Source organism: Osmia lignaria, chromosome 15 (assembly GCF_051020975.1).
Source record: "Osmia lignaria lignaria isolate PbOS001 chromosome 15, iyOsmLign1, whole genome shotgun sequence".
Taxonomy (NCBI): Eukaryota; Metazoa; Arthropoda; class Insecta; order Hymenoptera; family Megachilidae; genus Osmia; species Osmia lignaria.
In genome coordinates this window covers 4951760-4972131 of record NC_135046.1, presented here as the reverse complement: position 1 = coordinate 4972131, position 20372 = coordinate 4951760, and the positions used below count along the sequence as shown (strand labels likewise).

At 39.4% G+C, this 20372-nt stretch overlaps 8 protein-coding genes across 9 annotated transcripts; 2 read left to right on the top strand and 6 right to left on the bottom strand.

The window, feature by feature from the left end:
* The first annotated feature begins 104 nt into the window (after positions 1-104).
* LOC117600070 (uncharacterized) lies at positions 105-2962 on the top strand. 2 transcript variants are annotated; one of them, XM_034315049.2, is made up of 4 exons: positions 105-342; positions 437-677; positions 788-1948; positions 2024-2962. In XM_034315049.2, the coding sequence occupies exons 1-4, from the start codon at positions 328-330 to the stop codon at positions 2404-2406; spliced, it is 1800 nt and encodes a 599-aa protein (XP_034170940.2). In that variant the 5' UTR covers positions 105-327; the 3' UTR covers positions 2407-2962. The 2 variants fall into 2 exon arrangements, with proteins under 2 accessions (XP_034170940.2, XP_034170939.2); XM_034315048.2 differs by having other exon boundaries at positions 105-386; positions 463-677.
* A 116-nt stretch (positions 2963-3078) lies between these two features.
* On the top strand, positions 3079-4105 carry LOC117600464 (putative U3 small nucleolar RNA-associated protein 11). Its single transcript, XM_034315935.2, has 2 exons — positions 3079-3198; positions 3263-4105. Exon 2 carries the CDS (start codon positions 3275-3277, stop codon positions 4034-4036), a length of 762 nt encoding a protein of 253 aa, XP_034171826.1. The 5' UTR covers positions 3079-3198; positions 3263-3274; the 3' UTR covers positions 4037-4105.
* A 5-nt stretch (positions 4106-4110) lies between these two features.
* LOC117600466 (uncharacterized) lies at positions 4111-5226 on the bottom strand. The gene is made up of 5 exons (XM_034315938.2): positions 5098-5226; positions 4900-5034; positions 4742-4828; positions 4585-4675; positions 4111-4500 (listed from the first exon to the last, which is right to left on the bottom strand). Exons 1-5 carry the CDS (start codon positions 5177-5179, stop codon positions 4194-4196), a joined length of 702 nt encoding a protein of 233 aa, XP_034171829.1. The 5' UTR covers positions 5180-5226; the 3' UTR covers positions 4111-4193.
* Positions 5227-5355: 129 nt separating this feature from the next.
* On the bottom strand, positions 5356-20363 carry LOC117600460 (uncharacterized). Its single transcript, XM_076692767.1, has 10 exons — positions 17881-20363; positions 16958-17046; positions 16458-16646; positions 16287-16376; positions 15898-16066; positions 14711-15796; positions 14173-14177; positions 6084-6587; positions 5850-5998; positions 5356-5760 (listed from the first exon to the last, which is right to left on the bottom strand). Exons 1-10 carry the CDS (start codon positions 17895-17897, stop codon positions 5587-5589), a joined length of 2472 nt encoding a protein of 823 aa, XP_076548882.1. The 5' UTR covers positions 17898-20363; the 3' UTR covers positions 5356-5586.
* LOC117600468 (uncharacterized) lies at positions 6535-7928 on the bottom strand. Its single transcript, XM_034315940.2, has 3 exons — positions 7817-7928; positions 7137-7418; positions 6535-7052 (listed from the first exon to the last, which is right to left on the bottom strand). The coding sequence occupies exons 1-3, from the start codon at positions 7884-7886 to the stop codon at positions 6877-6879; spliced, it is 528 nt and encodes a 175-aa protein (XP_034171831.2). The 5' UTR covers positions 7887-7928; the 3' UTR covers positions 6535-6876.
* Positions 9370-10726, bottom strand: LOC117600467 (uncharacterized). The gene is made up of 3 exons (XM_034315939.2): positions 10568-10726; positions 9957-10235; positions 9370-9890 (listed from the first exon to the last, which is right to left on the bottom strand). Exons 1-3 carry the CDS (start codon positions 10638-10640, stop codon positions 9715-9717), a joined length of 528 nt encoding a protein of 175 aa, XP_034171830.2. The 5' UTR covers positions 10641-10726; the 3' UTR covers positions 9370-9714.
* LOC117600465 (uncharacterized) lies at positions 11272-12124 on the bottom strand. Its single transcript, XM_034315936.2, has 3 exons — positions 11734-12124; positions 11530-11678; positions 11272-11436 (listed from the first exon to the last, which is right to left on the bottom strand). The coding sequence occupies exons 1-3, from the start codon at positions 12122-12124 to the stop codon at positions 11272-11274; spliced, it is 705 nt and encodes a 234-aa protein (XP_034171827.2).
* On the bottom strand, positions 12401-13612 carry LOC117600463 (uncharacterized). The gene is made up of 3 exons (XM_034315934.2): positions 13443-13612; positions 13033-13314; positions 12401-12920 (listed from the first exon to the last, which is right to left on the bottom strand). Exons 1-3 carry the CDS (start codon positions 13525-13527, stop codon positions 12553-12555), a joined length of 735 nt encoding a protein of 244 aa, XP_034171825.2. The 5' UTR covers positions 13528-13612; the 3' UTR covers positions 12401-12552.
* Positions 20364-20372: the final 9 nt, after the last annotated feature.

The following is a 20372-nucleotide window of genomic DNA, read 5'->3' as shown; positions in this document are numbered from 1 at the left end:
TATTGTTATTCTATAGCCTTATTCAATCATAGCTGACTAATTATACCTAATCAAAGTTTAATTTAAATGTTCATAATTAATTCATTCTAACGCACATTTTATTCTTTTAATTCACATATTTAATTTTTTCTAACATATTTCATTATTCGCCGGTTGACATATTAAGTTATGTAAATTACATGATTTTAAACGGTGTCAAATGCCGGAAATCATTTTTTCATTATTACCAACACATACTCACTGTATACTTTATGTACTTCGTACCGTGTTGTCTACAATGAAATAATAAACACCGAATTGTTCCAGTTGCGACGACCTTGTTCAGACATGACGCCAGCCAAGGTATTTATCCAAAATTTCTGCACAAGTTTCTCCATTTATTTCAAGTAAGAATCGTACGATCAAATTTTGTTTGAAACAATTTTTCATTGAACAGCCGAGTCGAATTTGTTGCGTCTGCAGGAAACTCTTCTGTTGCGCGGATTGCCGTGAGCGACACGAAAAAAATAAACACGCGAACCGGCAAATGAACTGTCCACTCTGCATGTCTCAGAAACTTCCGTTAAAACCAATCGAAGATACGAAGTTATTTTGTCACATAGTGATCACCCATCTGCCTCTTCACTGTTCTTTGTGCGGTGAAATTTTCAAACAGAGCAAGGACTTAGAATCATTTGGTAAATATCTATAATATTTATAGTATTCCTGTAGAATGATGGCATCATTTGTCTGTTATTTTTCCTTCTGAAAATCCTATATTATTGTGTGGCACATTTGTTTAATAAAGGAACTTGCAAGTGGTGGAAGGCTCGGCAGCGTCATTCACTGGTCACCCAACAAAAATCCGAACTGAAAACACCACCACTGCTATCAGAAGGAAAAGAATCATCCACATACAATGGAAACTCGTGTTCATTGACATCTCCTCCAGAACTCTACAGAAACACCAGCACGCCCATGGGTGTGTGCCAGAAGACGAGCTTTGACTTCATAACGCCGAACGTACCGAATTTCTCGCTGCAAACACCGCAGACCGACTCTGCGTCTTTGAACACAGATCCGCCTAGCAGCGATTACCAAAGTTGCACTTCGAAAGTTGAAAATTCTGGTAGCAACTATATGAGCTTTCCTTCGACGACCAACCACGAGGAAACTCCGTTTCGTTCCGTCCCTTCTACTCGCAGCAATAAGGACGAACTACCGCGAAGCAACTCGAGAAATCTAAATATCATGAACGAGCGGAGTAACGTTAATTCTAATGAACGTTCTAATGATAATCATTGCGTCGAAGACATGGAGTTAACCGGAGTCGAAAGTAAAATACTGCCAGACTCACAAGGGTTGGAAAATCCAAAGTCGAGACGCTCTGATTCCTTGAAGAGGGTGAGGTTTTCGGATGAGTACCAGAATCATCCAGCATCCAACACGATAAATACACCGAATATGACGACAAACGAAGAGTACTACGAAGCGTGTGACACGTTGTCCGACATTAAGGAGTCTCTGGAGAATTCTCAGATGGATATGTACGCGGAGAACATCAAGAATGCTGAGAAAGAAAATCGTAGCCCGGACAAAGCGAACGCGAACGCGAATTCAAACGGTGAAGCAGTATCTGGTTCCTCCCGAGTGGTGATGATGGTGGTTATGGAGAACAATTCCACCCTCTCCACTTCAGATGTAATAGAAACTAGTCTGAAGAAATTAGGACGTATCGCTTCCAGTGTGAAACTTTCAAGCAGTGATCACAGCTCTCCCGCTTCCATAACGTCTGTAGACAGCTATTACAGCGTGACGAGTCATAATTATCGATCATCGCCAACTGAATCAAACAGTTCCGTCAGTAGAGACTCGAACTCTTCAACAGTCAGCAACGACAGCATCAGCTCTGGTGGAATTTTATCCGTATTCGCCAATGCAGTGAGAAACGTCATGAAAAATTTTCCTGGTACATTAAATATTTATAGGAATACCAAAAACTGCACCCGAAAGGTCTGGTTTAATTGCATTCTTTTCTGTACAGGGGTAGGAACCTCCAGAACTTTGGAAGGGCAGCAATCTTCTCAGGACACCTTACCAAGACTGTCTTCCTCAGAATCGCTCAGTTCTGAGTTGAATTTACCGCCTTCTCTTTTGCAGAGAGCAGGGAAACGTCCAAGAGATACCATCGAAAGCTCGCCCTCATCACCTAGACAACTCGAGTTCAGTAGTCCCCTTCCAAAACGACCCCGCGGATGGTACAGAATTAAAGGACGAGAACCGATCGCGAGGATGCGAAATAATCGGATCACTTCTCCTAGAGGAATATCTTCGGAGACTCAAGTTTTCCATCAAGGATCATTGTCCGTCGGTGATACGGTTCTTCCCCTTCCTTCCAGAGCACACCAGTCCACGCAAACTGACTGATAATTAGTTTTATTCGGATTTTGACAATTGATATTAGATTATTTTTATTGCATATGGCATTATTGAACTTTTATAACTGTACATAAACTCGTTGAAACGATATGATTTACGTGTTGGTTGAAACGATTTTAATACTTTATTTTTATTAATTGTTTAAATGTTATTGGGCATTGTTTTTCTAGTACAAAGAATTATTACAAAGATTGCAACGTCTTTTTTATTGTTAATTAAAGAGCAATATTTAACATCGAATGCTTTTAAATTTCTTCTTTCTCTACCGCCCTTCTTAAGATCAGTGACTACAGATAGTAGAAAACTGGACATGCCTTTGTTCTCAAAGGGTCGTGAATTTGTTCCTTCTGCCTTATCAAGTAAAAGCCGGCACAGGGTGCGTGGGTGCGACCCCCGGTGTCAGCCACATGCTCGGCGGTCCCTAGGTATAGTGAAAGAGGGACTACTAAAACAGGTCGGGATTATTATCCCAGCTGTGCTCTCTGCGTGCAGATTTACTTTACTTTACTGATTTCCCGACTATGGGCTTTTCAAGCCCTCGGATGGCTTACTTTAGGAGCTTACAGTCAACGAACACTATCAGCCGCGACGTACAGATTTATCTCATCTGGGGGTGCCTGGGACCCCAGAATCATGACCCCTCGAGAACAAACGCATGTACATTTCTTGTAGCTGTGGTCACTGACGTAGCCTAACCTTATACTTGTAATTAAGGTTATGTTATTTAGTATTTATGATAGGTTAATATTCTGTTTTTGTGAAGGAAAACTTGACATATAAGTATGTTATCCTGTTACTAAAAACTGTATCTCATGTACTAACAAATTAAAGCATATTTTTCTAGATTTAAATAACAATGTCGTCCTGGAAGAAAGCAGCGAAATCAACACAGAAAACTCATCGTGAAAGGCATCAACCAGAATCTCGAAAACATTTGGGTCTTTTAGAAAAGAAAAAAGATTATATCGCCAGAGCCAGAGATTATCAACGTAAAGAACAGACGTTGAAACTTCTTCATAAACGTGCACTTAATAAGAACCCAGATGAATTTTATTTTCACATGGTCAATTCCAAGCTTGAAGGTGGAATACATAGGGAAAAACGTAAAAACGATGATAATACACCAGAGCAAATACAGTTGATGGCAACTCAGGACATTAAATATGTTGCACACAAGAGAAACATCGAAGCAAAGAAAATAGATAAACTTCAGAGTCAATTACACATGATAGATGTAGCAAATAAAACTCAGAACAAACACATTTTTTTCCTTGATGATTCTGAAGAAATGAAAAACTTTGATCTCTCCAAAAGGCTAGATACTCATCCAGCATTGTTATCTAGGCGTACAAATAGGCCAAAGTTGAGTAGATTAAAGGATATGAAGCTACCAGATATAGATGAATCTACATTAAAGAAGATTGAACAGAAGAAGCATATGTCCTACAAAGAATTGCAGAAGAGGATTGAAAGAGAGCGCGAATTAACTATTGTACAACAGAAATTAGAAATGCAGAAAGCACTGAAAGATAGAAAAGTTACTAAACCAAAATTAGTACGTAAAGGTACAAAGGATGCTCCTCCTGTTTACAAGTGGAAATATGAAAGGAAACGATAATATTGTATTTTATTTATATTTAGAACGTTCATTTTAATAAATGATATTTTTAAAACAATAAAATTTCTTCCCAATCAAGTTGTATTTTGTAAGAGATACCTTTCTATTTAATGTGCATTATTATTTAATCTACCAACTACTACATCATTTTAATTATCTAATCGATGTCCATAATTTCTGTAGTCGGTATCACTTCTACATCTCCTGGTACAGTAGTTTCCTCAGTTTCTGCTACAGTCTTCATGGACATCATTGTCGTAGTCATCGTCATTTGAATGCTAGACATTGTAGTTGTCATTCCAACGGTAGTTGTTGTAGGCATTGCAGTAGTTGCATTGGTCATTGATATTGTTGAATTACTCGGCATCATTGGTAACTCCGTTGATATGCTAATGCAATCGTAATTCAATTGCCACAGTCGTTTCTTGGAGGAGATATCCAATCGAAGGCAAGCTGTGATCGACCTTCGTGATATTCAAAAAAATTATGTAATTAAAAGGTGTTCATTTAGAAATTTTTATTCCAAATTGTCCCAAAGCGTTTCATACCTGGGAAATTTATTCAGTTCCAAAATATTCACGCAAGCAGACGAGAAGTAACATCCTGGTATATTGGTGCAAAACTTTAATGGTTTATAATCTGAAATAAAGAAGTAAAAATTCCAAAGCAACAATTTGATAACTGTTAAAACCAGGATAATCTTACTTGTAACTGTTCTGGCCTTTATAGTATCGGAGTTTAATGTCACGTCGATGTTTAAGCCGTTTCTCTGATAGGTAAAATTAACGCAAACTGTGCAAAACGAATAGTATAATTGAAGCAATAACTTAAAAAATGAAAATGAAGATATAAAGGTAACATACGATTCTTCTGAGATTGGGTGTATAAAATAAATACACTTTGGCAACAGGAACACGAATAAGACGTTGGACAGGTGCAATATTTCTGAAACGTCGAAACGGTTCTATATGCCAGGAACCCTTTTGCTACAGGAAACCCTAACACACAATTTTAAATCGTATAAATACGGTTGGATACGGCAAATAAAGATAGACACTAACTTTCTTCCGTGGCACCATCAGATCGTTGGAAGACCAAGTGCAAGCAAAACGAAATCAGGACACTGCACACTCTAGATTTCATACTTAGAATTTTTCAATATACTTTTTCGCTGTGGTACATTCACAATTCTACTACAGCTAAACTTTCCATCTCCCGTGATTCTACTGACCAACATCGACCATTAATGTTCCACTAAACAACGCTGATTCGAGTCGATGGTTGCTTCACAGGACGTAATTATTGAGGTATAATAAAAAACTAGCTACTGATTGCATCTATTTATTCGTTTTCCTTCCTCTGGCACACATATTATGCCCTTTAGCTATGTACATTCGTCTCTAAATGAAATTATCGTATAAAAACTAGTATCCATAAAAACTTTACAAGAATTTCTTCAGTAGAAAATAAATAACATTGGCTATCACTAAATTGTAGCACGTTCTTGTTAAGTATTTTCGCGCTTGTTACAAATAGAATCTTAGGTTTTCTCAGAAATCAAGCAAATCGTCGTCATCGTCATCGTCGTCGTCGTAATCATAATCGTCCTCATCCTCATCATCGTCGTCACCTGGCAAAAATTCTATTTGACCTAGTCCACCTCCATCCTCTGGCTTGACCAGAGCCAATCCGTTAGCGCCGAATCTGATGCAATCCAAACCAACCTGGAAATATATGAACATATGTATTATTCATAAAACGTGTCAAAGATGGCCGGTCCCTTTTTCTGGGTCACTGGATTTACACGGATTACCTTGAATATAGTGGTGTCTTGGAACTTCCCCTCCATGTTCAGGCACATGTGAATGTTTCTGCCTTGGAAGTATATGTCATAAAAGCGAGCACAAGCTTTGATAATTGGAAGTCGTGGCACTGGCACGCACACTGGTCTGGGATTCTTTCCTAAAATGTGGATCGTTTATAAAATTCGAGAAGAATAACATAATGAATTTTATTATCTTAAATGGCTCGATATCGATAAACCTACCAGACACTGTTCTCGTATACAAAACTCTATCATTCATCAAGATTTTCGCTGTGAAGCTAAATTCGTCGGGATCGTACGTCACGTTCACGCATGCCTTCTGTTTCCAGGTGTCGAATAAAATTCTAGAACAGCAACCGCAAAGACCTCCTCCGCATTGACAGGGACCTTGTCTGGTGACGGTCACCTGGCTGGTCGCGTTCGTGCTAGAATTCGTCGCTTGTTTCAGTAACTGCTGCAATTTCTTCAAGCTCAACTCTCTGTTCTTCGCTTGGGACAACGCATCCTTGCTCACAGAAATGTCTGACTGTTCTTCCGAATCGATGGCTCGCTCGTCGACCCACTGCATGGAACTTTGAACGCCGAGAATCGCGAAGACGAGCCACCAGAAAAATCTCATGATCACCGGTTCAGTTGCAACGAGAAGACATCTTCTTAGGATGCTCTTTGGCGAACGAACGAAACACAACTGGTCAGTTAACGGATATCTCGGTGTGACCTCGTTTTCTGGAGAAATTTAGCTTTGGCTACTCACCCGCATTTGATTTTCTATTGAATCCTCTACCGGTAATTCGGTTTAGGAGAAGAAACGACAACCGGACTGGCGATGAGCCGCGGGAGATTGAAAGTACAGGTAGGAAACATCGTTTACCTTGCTAATATATTTTTATTTGAAATACTAAGAGCCAATGAGACAATAACTAATAGATATAAATTTTGGTGCTACTAATGATAAAATTAATCGTGCAGTCCAGGTATTCGAGTTTCCGAAGTATCACCGTAAGAATCCATTCCTTTATAGTTGCGCGCAAGCGAAGTGTAGTTTTAGTACCGGAAGTGCTTTCACGTGGGTCTCCAAGTCGACGCAAGCGTGCAGACCATTTCCAGTGGTGTAGAGATCATGGAAACGAAGGCAGAGTTTCACAGCGGGGAAGTCAGGAATTGGTACGCACACAGCGGGTGGATTTCGCACTGTAATAATTGTAAAACAACTCTTGAAATGCAATTCTAATGTGCTAAAAGTGTAACGAGATAGAAATAAGATGAACAACATACCTGAAACGGAAGTTGCCCAGATCTGTTTTTGGTCTACTTTCAGTGAGGATCCAACACCAATGTCTTGTTTCAGATAGTTAATCGTGGCACAGATTTCCTTATCAAACTTAAGCTTCTTTACTCTGACACCTGTGCAGCAGGAACAAGCAAGGTTTGCACATTGACAGTTAGCCCCTTGAAACGAAATTAGTTTGGATATGCCTACATCGTTAGGTTTTGTAACCTGGGTCGATACAACATGGGTTTTCCGGTTATAGTAAGTGTCGGCATATTCCGATGAATCTGTACATATGATACAAGTAGATTAGAACTTCAAAAGTAGCTATAACAATTGACTCTTTTAATATAAAATTAAAAAAAATAGATCAAAATTTATTCAAATATCGCGATAATTTATTTCGTAACCGTTAGAAAAATTGTTGGCTGATAGAACTTCCCTCAATGACCAATAAATTTAATAACAAATATGAAAATTCACGTTAACTAAAATTTATCAAACCAACAACTTTTATAACGATTATGAAATAAATTATTGCAATATTTGAATAGAAATTTCTTGCAGGCATTATTGCGATATGTACATGACTTCTTACCTTTTTAAGTATAGATATTAACTTGTAACACTTATCAAGAAGTCGAAATGTATTAACAGTTTTTATTAGTTATCTGATGTTACTTACCCGCTGCATCGCAGATGGCCTGTATTGCAAGAAGCACCAGGAAAATACTGAGAACTTTGCTCGCTATCATTTTGCAACTCGAAGATGAAGCTGGAGATCTTACAGTGATCGATCGATCTATCAGAAGACTGAAATTTAGATTTCACCGGCTCGTTATATTTGCAGACTTCATTAATTATGCATCAGAATACAATAGACAGCAAGATTGGTGGGGTCAACTAAGCGCTCCCTAACAATGTAACTTGTAACATTGTTCTGCACTTGTTCCACGTAAATTACCAGGAATTGTTATCAAAATTGTTAATAATTGACATCAATGGCATAGAGAACAGAAACCTATAGATAATGTGCATTAAACAATACATTCAATTGACTAATTATATAAGTGTAGGTAATATAATTATAACTAATTACATAAAATGTTTGTTACCTTGTTCAAGCAATTTAGTGTCTCTAATGTCGCAGACTACTCTTAACTATTCGTCTAACTAATTTCGATCTAGGCATTTTGAACGTTGTTTTTATAATTGTGGATATTTAAATGATAAAATAAAGTAAAAAGTTGAGGATAGAATAAAGGAAAAGGATAAACTGTGATAATCATCTTGATATAAATCGTGATAATTACTCGTGTGTGAGCGCTTTTTATTTAGAAGTACTTATATTATTTTTAAAGTGGCTACAAGTTTTGATAATTACTATTTATGGCACAGCCATCCAGACTGGTCTGAGAATATTTCCTAAAACGCGGAAGACTCATTTTATGATATGAAACGAGCAATCTAATGAATCCGTTTTATTTAAAAAAGTAGTTATTCCAGGAAATTCTTAATTTTTTGGAAACTCTGGGCTTGTCTGTTTACTCATATATGATTTTCTAGCGAATTTTCTACTGATAATAATTTAATTAAAGGCAGTTGGCATTCTTTGGGGTCGAAAAATCGAAATTTTCTTTTATATTTTTATTTGATAATAGACAATATTTGGAATCAGAATCTATAATTAATACAATTTTACGAATACTATAAATAGGCGAAAAATGTTCACAAAGTTGGGTCCAACGTATGGATTAATACAGGTAAGATTTTAGGAAAATTCGTTCCCTGTAAAATCCCCTTGTTTTTTCTCAGTAACCATTCGACCGATCAAGTTGAAATTTTGTGTGCTTTTGCTACTAAAGGTAATACGTATTTTACCCAAAGACTTTTTTGAAATTCGGCCTACAGCCATTTTAGCAGCATTTTCTAGAGTGAAGGTAAGAGTACAAAAAAGTTCATACATTGATAGGCTTGTATAATTCTTTTCTATCCGGTATTTCAACATTTCATTTGACTAAAGTACACATCTAGTATGATATTAGATGCTTTAAAAATTTGAAGTTGATAACTGCAGTAGATTATGAGAAAAAGAAATATGAACATGGCAGAAAATGTCCACATTCCTTAAGGGGGTCGTATAAGGTAAATGGTAAATGGAGAAGAAATGACGTCTGAGGGGACAATGAATTACAGAATATTACGCATCTTCACTATAAAAATACAAAAAACATCGTATACTTGCTGAGGTACCTTTATTTTAACATCCCGCAATATAACAATGATATCATTAAAAACATAATACAATTAAATAAACGAATACCAACAAATTAATGCAATTAACTCTGGCACGACGGCAGTTTCTTTATACTTATCATAATCGTATCACTGAATTACAATTAAATGCTGAAGTGTACAGCTGAAATAATCAGAAATTTTGCTTCTTCCTCAGGTGTCAGCGAAGAAATATTTGTATTACCCTCATTTTTCATTTTTTCAATACCATTCCAGCTGCTACCTTTGCACGATACTTGTTCGATCTTCAAGTTCTCAGTCAGTGTAAAATGATAAAATTTCGTTCGCTTATATTTTCAGGCAATTGAAGTGCAATGCCAGGGTCGGTATTTTGGGTATTTTGGTTTCCACGTCGACGCAGACATTTAATTTGTTTGCAACAACGGCGAGGTCGCGGAAACGAACGCACAATTTCACAGAGGGTAAGTGAGGAATTGATACGCACAATGGAGGTGGAGTTTTCACTGAAAAAAATATTGAAACACCATTTGAAATATCATAATAATGTGAATGTAAAATGAATAACTCACCTGGGAAGGAAGTTGACAAGAGCTGTTTCTGGTTTAAGGACACTGCCGCTGTAATAGCATTAGTTTGTTGTACATAGTTGAACGAGGCACAGGCTTCCTCGTCGAAGTGGAACTTCTTTATCCTGATTCCTGTGCAGCAACTGCAACCTAGGTTCTGGCAACGACATGAGATACCTTTGAAGTTAATCTTATTCACATTTCCACCGTTGATTTCAGCAATCCCCTGCGATGGTTTGCTTGTCTTCTTGTCGTAGTAAGTATTGTAGTAGTCGGACAGATCTGTTACATAAAACAAATGGATTAATTATGACTCCAGTGCCTTAATAGGCAAAATTCGCTATTGGAATTTCTAATCCACATCGAACGCGCTGATAATTCCAAAAGTATTCAATAATTTAAACGAAGGGTTTATTATGCATACAGTAGTGTTTAAGTAGTACAGTAGAACCTCGATTATCCGAACTAATTCTGTTTAGAATGTTCGGATAATTGAACGTTCGGATAATCAAAGTTCTACTATAATAATTTGCATAGATCAATTAGTGAAATTCCAGCAAGCATCAAATTATTTATTCACAAGAAATATTCATCATCTATTTGATTTTACTTACTATCTGCAGAGGCGCAGATGTTCTGCACTGCGAGAAGCAGCAGGATTATGTTGACGGCTTTGGTCGACATCATTCTGAGACAGTAAAGAGGTAGCTGAAGATCCGTCCGTAACTGACCGATTTTCCCTGATAACTGAAATTGCGCTGCGATCGGCTATTATATTTCCACGCTAATTATGCATAAGTTATCAATTGAAAGTAGGATTGGTGGGATCAATGGAGCCCTACGTAATGACACTTGTAATGCTGCTGCGCAATTGTGCCACTTGGAGTACATACTGTTTTCAACATCGCTGGCAATTAGTTCGATCAGTAACAAGGTCATAGAAAATTGAAATCGATAGATATTGTGAAAAAAAATATATTTATCTAACATGTTTGATTATAGATTGACGTACACGACAGCCACTTGTGTCTGAACACATTATTTGCCGCTCACAAATTAAGCGGATAAGCGTTATCACTTTTTAACTTAATAGCAATTAAAAGATTAAAAGAGAAGTATCTCTTACTTGATACCACCACGTTAAGTGGTTTAAATCCATCTTTTTATTTATTTTTCTTGCCTACAAATAGATACATATTATATACATTCATCTGTAAACACAATTATTACAGAAAAACTTGAAATCATCAAAATTCTATCATAATTATGCTCTTATTAAGTACATTCACGCTGGCCAGGAAAAGAATCTGAAATATCCTCAGATATCAAGAAAGTCCTCCTCATCGTCGTCGTAATTATAGTCGTCCTCATCCTGGTCATCGTTACCACCTGACAAAAATTGTATTTGACCCAGTCCACCTCCATCTTCCGGTTTGATCATAGCCAGTCCGTCAGCACCGAATCTGATACAGTCCAAACCAACCTAGAGATAAATGTGTGTACGCATGCATTATTCATAAAACATGTTAAAGATGGTCGGTTCGTTCTTCTGGATCAATGGATTTACGTGGCTTACTTTAAACACGGTGATATCTTGAAATTTCCCTTCCATGTTTAAACACATGTGAATGTTCCTACCAAGAAAGTAGATGTTGTAAAAGCGAGCACAGGCTTTGACAATCGGAAGTCGTGGCACCGACACGCACACTGGCTTGGGATTTTTTCCTAAAATGTAGAACGCGTTAAGATATACCAAACAGTTTCACATAGATAAACTTACCAGACACCGTTCTGGTGAACAATACCCTATCGTTCATCATGATTTTCGCGGTGAAGCTGAACTCGTCGGGATCGTACGTCACATCCACGCAAGCCTTTTGCTTCCAGGTTTCGAATAAAATTCTGGAACAGCAATTGCAAACACCTCCTGCGCATTCACAAGGACCTTGTCTGGTGACTGTCACCTGTCTGGTCGCGTTCGAGCTAGAATTCGACGCTTTCTTCAACAACTCCTGCAACTTCTTCATGCTCGAGTCTCTGTTCTTCGCTCGGGACAGCGGATCCTTGCTCGCGGAAATCCGAGACTGTTCTTTCGAAACAATGCCTCTCTTGGCCCACGTGGAGGGTTGAATACAAAGAATCGTGAAAACAAGTAACCACAGGATCCTCATTTTTCGTGGTTGGTCACGGGTTCAGTTACGACGAGAGGACATCTTCGTAGGATGCTCCTTGGTGAACGATCGAAACTCGACTGGTCAGTTAGCGGATATCTCGGTGTGACCTCGTTTTCCGGAGAAATTTTGCTTTGGCTGCTCACCCGCTTCTGATTTTCTACTGAATCCTTTACCAGCGATTCGATTAAGGGTTCAGATACATATAAAGAGCCGAAATACCAAACGATAAACAGGGAACAAGTTGTGGAAGATACAAATACAAATAAAGGGTATCGTTCAAGAAATAGTTTTTATTTTAAGTATATTATTAACTATACATTAGTTTACATTTAAGTAGTTCAACATCCTCTAACATGTTACTAATAATTTAACTAGCTACATGAAACAATTGCATATTTCAATAATTGCATATTCAGCTACAGTGATCATAATTTTAACTGCCCAATTTGGTCTTCTTCCTCAGACGACTGTGTGGAGGAACTGCTCTCGTGCGACTCCTGATCTTCCGGTTCGAAGTTCACGTCGTCGTACACTTCCGTTTGGTTATTTAAAAACTGATTTTGCACGATGTTCACGTTGTTTGTGCTACCAGGATATCCCCACGAGAGTCCATCCAATCCTACTTGCACGCAATTGAAGTGCAATACAAGGACAGGTGCATTGGCGATTCGAGTCTCCACGTCGACGCAAGCGTGAAGATTCTTTCTAACGGTGTAGATATCGAAGACACGAACGCAGATGGTCACAAATGGTAATTTAGGGAGCGAGACGCACAAAGGTGGTGGATTTTTACCTATAAAAATTTAGAACTCTCGTTAAAATACAATTCAACTCCTCGAGTCGGTAATTATGCATCGGAAAAATTTCTGACACAGACTTATATATGGCAGATAAGATTAACTTACCTGAAATGGTGCTTGAAACGAGTTCTCTCTGGTTTAAGCTCAACGATGTCTTAATAGCAAAATCTTCCGGTATGTAGGTAAGCGTTGTGCATGATTGTTGATCGATCTTGAATAACGTTTCATTTAAACCTGTACAACAGCGACAGACCAGTTTTTTACACTCACAGGAGATACCTTGGAACGTAATCTGTCCCAGTGGATTTTTGACGTTGGTTTCTATCGCTCCTTTTAGTGCGAGGCCGGTTTTTGGATCGTAGTACACCGAATTTAGTAAACCTATATCTGTGTGCGTGAAGCAAGATTTTATTATCTTAAATATCAGGGTAATTATCGATTTACAATTTATACTATAAATTAAAACATAGAAATATTCAATTTTATTAAAAAAATTGATGAAATACGTTTATTACCTATTTGTTTTTTAAGAGGAATTATAGCATCGCCGATGTGCGCCACGAAGAGCAGCACGAAGAGTCCGAAAATTTTGGCTGACATGATTGTGCGACACCGAAGAGGCAGAGGAAAGTTGATCCGTCGTCGATCGGTTCTGCCCGAAGACTGAATTGGGTTGCGATCGCACCGTACTATTTCATTTCCGCGTTTCATTAATTATGCATACACCTTCAATAGAAAGCAAATTTTGTGGGATCAATAGGGCCCTGTGTAATGACACTTGCAGCGCTGTTTGTACACTTGTGCTATTTGGAGTACAAACAAAACTGTTTTCAAGATCGTCAACAATTATGGTAATTCGATTGATGAGAATGTCACAAAAAGTCGAAATTACTCGAATTATGAATTCCATTCCGGAACTTCCGTCATAAATCGAGTTTCACACATAATGCGTTCTTATATCTTTTGTGTTTTAATTTAATGAATTGCGAATGGTTTAATATTTGTACAGTTTCAGATAAACTCAATGACAGAAAGGTATACACTGGGATAATAACTTCCAAAAAATTATGGGCAGTATTATTTATGAATAATTTTGTAAAATTGCATAGCCTTCCTTGGTCATGTCAACAGCAATTGACCACTTCAAAATATTGCATCCGATTGCATTTCTCGATTGTTGCCTCGCGTATGACGTAAAAAATGCATCGCATTACGAGATTGCAATAAAACTCGAGGAATACATACTTGTACTGATGAGAGAACACGTTTATTTGATATGTTAATTACAGGTTCAATAAATTAATTAAATAAGTACACATAAATAAATAGATGCCTGCCTTAAATAACATTAAACTATTCGAGCAATTTGATATGGCTAAGGTCGTGGATAACCCCTGGTTATTCGTCCTATCATTTTCGACCCTCGTTCCAGCATTTCGAATGATATTTAACACACGTTTACTTTTTCAGTAGAAAAGGCTATGAATAGTCAGACAGATTATAATTGCAATCACTCAAGATACAATTATTCTATTCCCTAAATTTAACTTTCCACTTGCTAATGTAATTTTAACGCCGTGCAAAAATTTCTTTTAATTATTCAAAAACAACGAACGTGTTAAATAACAAAAGAAAAGAAAAGTTATCAGTCTCCATGATGCGTAGTTTGGTCATTGTTGGTTTAACCAAGTCGTTCGATAACATTAAGAGAATATTTTGAATAATTCAAAAAAATCTCGTTTCGCAGGATCCAATTGCTGACACGGGGGACTTTCACGAAATTCAAAGCCTCATCACTTTGCTTTGACGACTGCTCTTCGAGTGCCTACTTCTGGCAAGCAGTCCAGAAAGGCCCATTTCGTAATCCAAATCGTCGTCTTCCGTTTCCGATGACTGAGTATGCTTCTTAACTTTGCCTTTCTTTTTACCATCCTCCTTCTCGTCGTACACGAGCGCGCTAATCACAGCATCCTCCTCATCGTCATCGTCGTCCAATTCTTCGACTTCAGTCTTCTCATCTTCGTCCTCGTTACTCTCGTGTTCAGTCTCTTCGACTTTCTCGTCGTCATCTTCTTCGCTATATTTCTCGTCCTCGTCATCGTCATCCAGAAGCTCTTCTTCTTCGTCGTCGTCATCGTCCAGATCGTCTCCTAAAATATCATCGTCATCATCGTCGTCGTCTCCCTTCACAGGTTTCTTCTTCAGAGGCTTCTTCTTCTCGTTCGTCCCGCTTTGGATCGCGTTTATGCTGCTGCTAGTTACGGTGGGTTTCTTCTTGTTCGCCGCCGGTGCCGTGAACTTCTTCGTCGGTAGTTTGTCCGGTTTTGCATAGGAAGCAATCTTGTTCGAGGATTCTGTGACAATTTCATCGCTGCCCGTCGTATCAACGGATGCTGATTCGTAGTCTTCCTCACCGCTTCCTTCTTCAGCAGACAATTCTTGATTATATTCGTTCTGTTCTTCGGAATTGCTGACACCAGTCTCGTTACTTTCTTCCGTGGAGGCATCGTAAGATTCTATGAAAGGCGCAGTCGTCGGTTTCGTTAGAAGAGGAATTGTGAACTGGAGGAGAGGCGGGGCAGTGGTCACTTTAGGTTTCTTCGTCGTGCTTTCATCCTCGCCAGTTATTATATCGAGGAGGGCTCCAAAGCCGAGGATATCCTCGTCCTCCTCTTCGTCTTCCTCTTCTTCAGGCGAAGAATTCGGTACGGAGTTGGCTAACGGTGAGATTCCCTCGTTATCCTCCTCGTCGTCGTCGTCGTCCGAACCTAGACCGAAGAAGTCGTCGTCGTCCTCTTCCTCCGGTACTTCGGCTTCGACGACCGGAAGAGGTTCCGCTGGACGCAACTTCAGACCATCGGGACCAAATCTGAAAGAGTTACGATGAAGAAACAATTTCTTTCCGTTGAAAACGTTTCCACGAAACGTTTCGTTTCGTTGAAATAAGTTTTTTAAGGCAACAATTGTTACCTGAAGCAGCTAACTCGTAAGCTAGCTTCAAGCTCCGTCGCTGATTGTAATTCCAACCCAAGACAGGCCTTGAAGTGATTGTCAACATCTCGTTTAATAGAATAGATTCTACCACAGAATTTCGTAAAGCCTCCTGGTAACGGGACGCATACGGGCTTTGGATTCTTTCCTGAAAGGAATCGAGTTTGTTATTAATCAGCCGCGTAAGTCAGACGCTGAAGAAGGTGTTACTCTGTTGAATCGTATAATGTATGCGGGACTTTCACTCGTAAATCGACCTAGCGACAGTTATGAATGTTTTAACCCTGATCTGGCACCCGATTTTCAATGGACTCGTTCTCGCAGAGAAATTTTCAAACGGTATAGTTGACGTTTTTATTGATAATTACCATTTACAATGGTGCTGGTCAAAATGTTGTCACCAAAGCTAAGCTGAACCGCCAAATTATCTTCTTGCAAGTATTGCAAGGATGCGCATCCTGAAACGAGTAACATAATTGTTCATTTCTCTGACGTGTCTTTTTTAATGGTTGCGTTTAATTAGGTTACACAATGCTTACCTGGTCCCTGTAATTGCACCAACGGTATATGAAAGTCTCTGCAGCAGTTGCATATGTTCTCGTTACAGGTGCAATATCTATTGACATCGTCCGTTGCCTGTTTCAATGACAATGTCGATATTCCAAGGTGACTTTGCTTCGATCCATTGACTTCTTTGATCGCTCGCCCTTTCACATGTTCGTCTCGTTCTACGAAACAATTTTCTCTCTATTAGAAACTTCCTCCTTCGCGAAGGATAAATCATCGAAGCTCGTCGTTTGAAAACTCTGTTATTATTTCGTAAAGTAGGAAATTCGAAATAGCTGCGTTAGGAAAAAAAAAAAAAGATAGCGAATCGGCTCAATTTTTAAGTGTCGCCTTAGAAACCGTACCGCTCATCAACGTCAATCCTTCAATCAACGCTTCCTCGTCGCGAAGGAAACTGTCGTTCACGACCAGTTACCGGTCCATTACAAGAAATTTACGTTAAAAGCGTGATAAAAGTCGAAAAAATTCTTACCGATCACTCGGCCGTAAGCGGCGAACGCGACCAGAAGAAGAATCAGCAACAACTCGACCACCGTCGACAGCCGCATCCTCCTGTTCGTTCTGTAACGCAACGTTGAACCAACCGGTGAATCTTCAAGTACTAATATGTATATGTTCTCTGAACGTATGCAGGGACACGCGTGATTTCACGAACTGACGTTCATACGATCTTTCTTTGCCACTAGAATTCGGCGCCGCACAAAGAAGCAACGTTAAACGAGAGCGTATTGAAATTCAACGCATCGCGTCGTTATCGTTTATCTCGCGGATTTCGCGTGCTTTCAAACAGACGCGTACTCCACCGTTCGGCAAGATCAAGTTTAGCTTTGCTTACGAATATCCGTAAAGAAAAATCGAGTCTGGACGACAGGAAAACTAACGGAACGCGCGGTTGTCACGCAGCCAGAACCGGCGGATGTTGAACTCCGCGAACAATGAGTTGTTCACGCTCGTTAACGGCTCGCGAAAGGGTGAAACCCGGTTGATTTTCGAGCGAGCAATCGTTTCCAGTAGCGACCACGTGGGAGTAACGACTTTTTCTTCGCTTTCTACCGACAGACTCCGCGCCAGCTCTGGAATCTCTCGTCTGCGACTGGCTGACCTAAATCTCGGTCACGGTCAAAGACGTCTCTCCCGAGGAGTTCACCGTTCCTCGACCACGCGATTCAGGAAGCACACGCGCTTCCACGCTGATACGTGCCTCCATCCTGTGTTTATGCTCGCCATTATACCGACACGTCCCGAGGAACGGTGATCGGTACGCTCTGGTATGCTCGTTCGAATTGTTCTTCTAATCGAACTTATAGACGACGGTGTTACGAGGAAATAGCGTGGGTGTTTTTTTAAAATCAACCTCGAAGACTTTAGTACAGAGAGTAAAGGTAAATGAGCTACCTGCTTGAAAACTGCATCAATGTAGAAGCGTCAAAGAGAGCGACTGTGATCAACAAATCAGTTTGAACTGACCTGTGCGACGAAGAAGATAAAGTTTCTGGTAAAACGATTCAAGTTGATCCTCGATGATGGACGTTTTTCCTCGTCGCACCCTTCGGCTGTTTTTTCCGACTCTTCGTCTTACGGAGGCCAATGTCTAACTGAAGATGCCGCCCAACTCCCCCCAAGGTTTCTTTAAAAGTCGGTCAAGCCACCACCACCAACCTCTCGACCGACGGCTAAGATTATTAAGCATTCTAATACGCTCTAGGTAAATAAGACGAGCATTCTCCCACCACCCTTGATTTTGCTTAAACCTCGGGAGCAAGACTTCCTAGATGCTATTCCAGACGACGAAAGCTGTACGGAAGTGGATTTTCGTTTTTGCCTTGAACCGGTACTCAGGTTCAAGTACGTCCCGCTACCAGTTTCGATTCTCAATGGAACATTTACTCTCGAACTGTATCGCGATGATTCACTTGTCGCTAGAGTCACGAGGAATGCGAGATAAGAAAAGAGAAGATACTTTTACCTTTGCTACGCTCGAGACTTCTAGCCGTGATAAAAATGAAGGAAAATTCTGTCTTCCCACGATGTTCGAATAATTTGAATAATTGGAAAATGTAACAGGTTTCTGGATCATATCCACGACTCGGTTAATTACACACACTTCGATCGTAGCGTTCTAATAACCAGTCCCACTTCACAGCAATTTCTATCGCCATATAGCCCCATGGTCGCGAAGTGTCCACGATGCATCCGCAATGAGCCGTGCCGGAAATTCTTCATTCATCCAACGTGCAACTCGCTTTTACGTCCACGTTACAATTAACGCGGACTTTTCACCGACCTTCAAACTGGTCGTTGGTCCCGTATGCAACTATCGAACTAGGTCCGACCTTAACGCATTGAATGCCGCAGTGAAAACAACCGCGTGCATATAATTGTACGCTGTAATTGTAGTTATTCAGGGCAATTTTAAATTAGGCCAAGGTGTTCTAACTCGATCAAAAGAATAATGACTTCAAAAAAGGCTTTATGGGAAAAATTTTGGAAACCTGAAAAGGGATTAAATTTTTTTAATACTTTCTAAGGGTTAATATACAGTAGACTCCCGTATATGTATATTAAATATATAATGTCGATCATCGATTTGACCTCCACTTCCATTGTTTGCGAAATTTCCCCGAAACGAAGGCAAACAAACACGTTCGTCGGATGAGATCCTCAAAGTCTCCAGGCTGTCGCGTGTTTTGGTGGTTAAAGGGGGGCCTTTCTCCGGTTAGTGGGTCGAAGAAAGTAGTGGTCAGGAGTGGTTTACCTTGGTTAATACTTGCCTGACAGGATGAAGGTTCCACAATGGAATTCAGGCGTCCGAAGGGTCGTGGAAGGTTGGACAATTACCGTCGATGATGCACGGTGTATTTTAAGATAACGCGATACCCCGGCGATTCTAAATAATCTGACCAGATAAATGACGAAGAGGATGTGGGTCAGCAAGGGAAACGAGTTTTTACGTAACATCGCAGAATCGTTTGTTTGGGAGGTTCCGTTTCGGAGCTGTAATCCAAATTGAACGCGAAAGAAATCGAGGATCGATTCAGGGTCTTTAGTAAATCGTTCCTTTCAATCGTTGCACTCGTCGTACCGTGAAAATAACAATCTCCGAGTAAATTATATAACGTTTTCAGATCTTGTCGACAATAATTATTCTGAAACAGTATGTTTTGCCAAGTGTCCAAGCGTAACGATTCTCTGTTGCGGCCGTCCGACCAAGCGTACGTTTTTCCTTCCCTTTCAAGATTTTCATGCCGTGATTAGAAAGAAAAATGAAGGTATTTGATGTGTTCGATGAAAATATAATTGCCGGTTGAGGCTAACAGGAAACGAAGAAAAAAGTTTCGTGCCGAACACGCTCAGCTCTTGTATATATTACTGTCATTACGTCTTACGAGCATTACGCTTTTTTTCTTCTTTTTAACATTCGTTTCTTGTAGTCAGAAATTAGCTCAGAAATAAAATTTTTCAAAATGTAATATTACTGTTTCATTAACTTTTTCATTAAATGAACGAAGAATGTTAGCCGTTGATGCCTAGATAACAGAATAAACATCACGCTCTAGACCACGAGCTATTTAAAAAAAACCTCCACGTTCTCCTATTTTGTTAATCAAATACATCTACGTAATACCATCAGTAAATTTTCACTTTTACCAGAAACAAAATTACACCGATACGAAAGGAGGAAAAAAAGAAGGAAAAACCTTCTGGATCGTTGAAGCGATGAAAATAACGGTCGAAAAAGAAGAAAAAAGAAAGAAGAAGAAATTGCTTTTACTTGCGTGTTCGAAACGGTACAGTCGTCATCGAAAAAAAAAAAAAAAAAAGAAGATCAGCGCCTTTTTGTCGGATCCATGGGCAGAGCGGAGCATAGATAGGACGGTCGTGTAAGT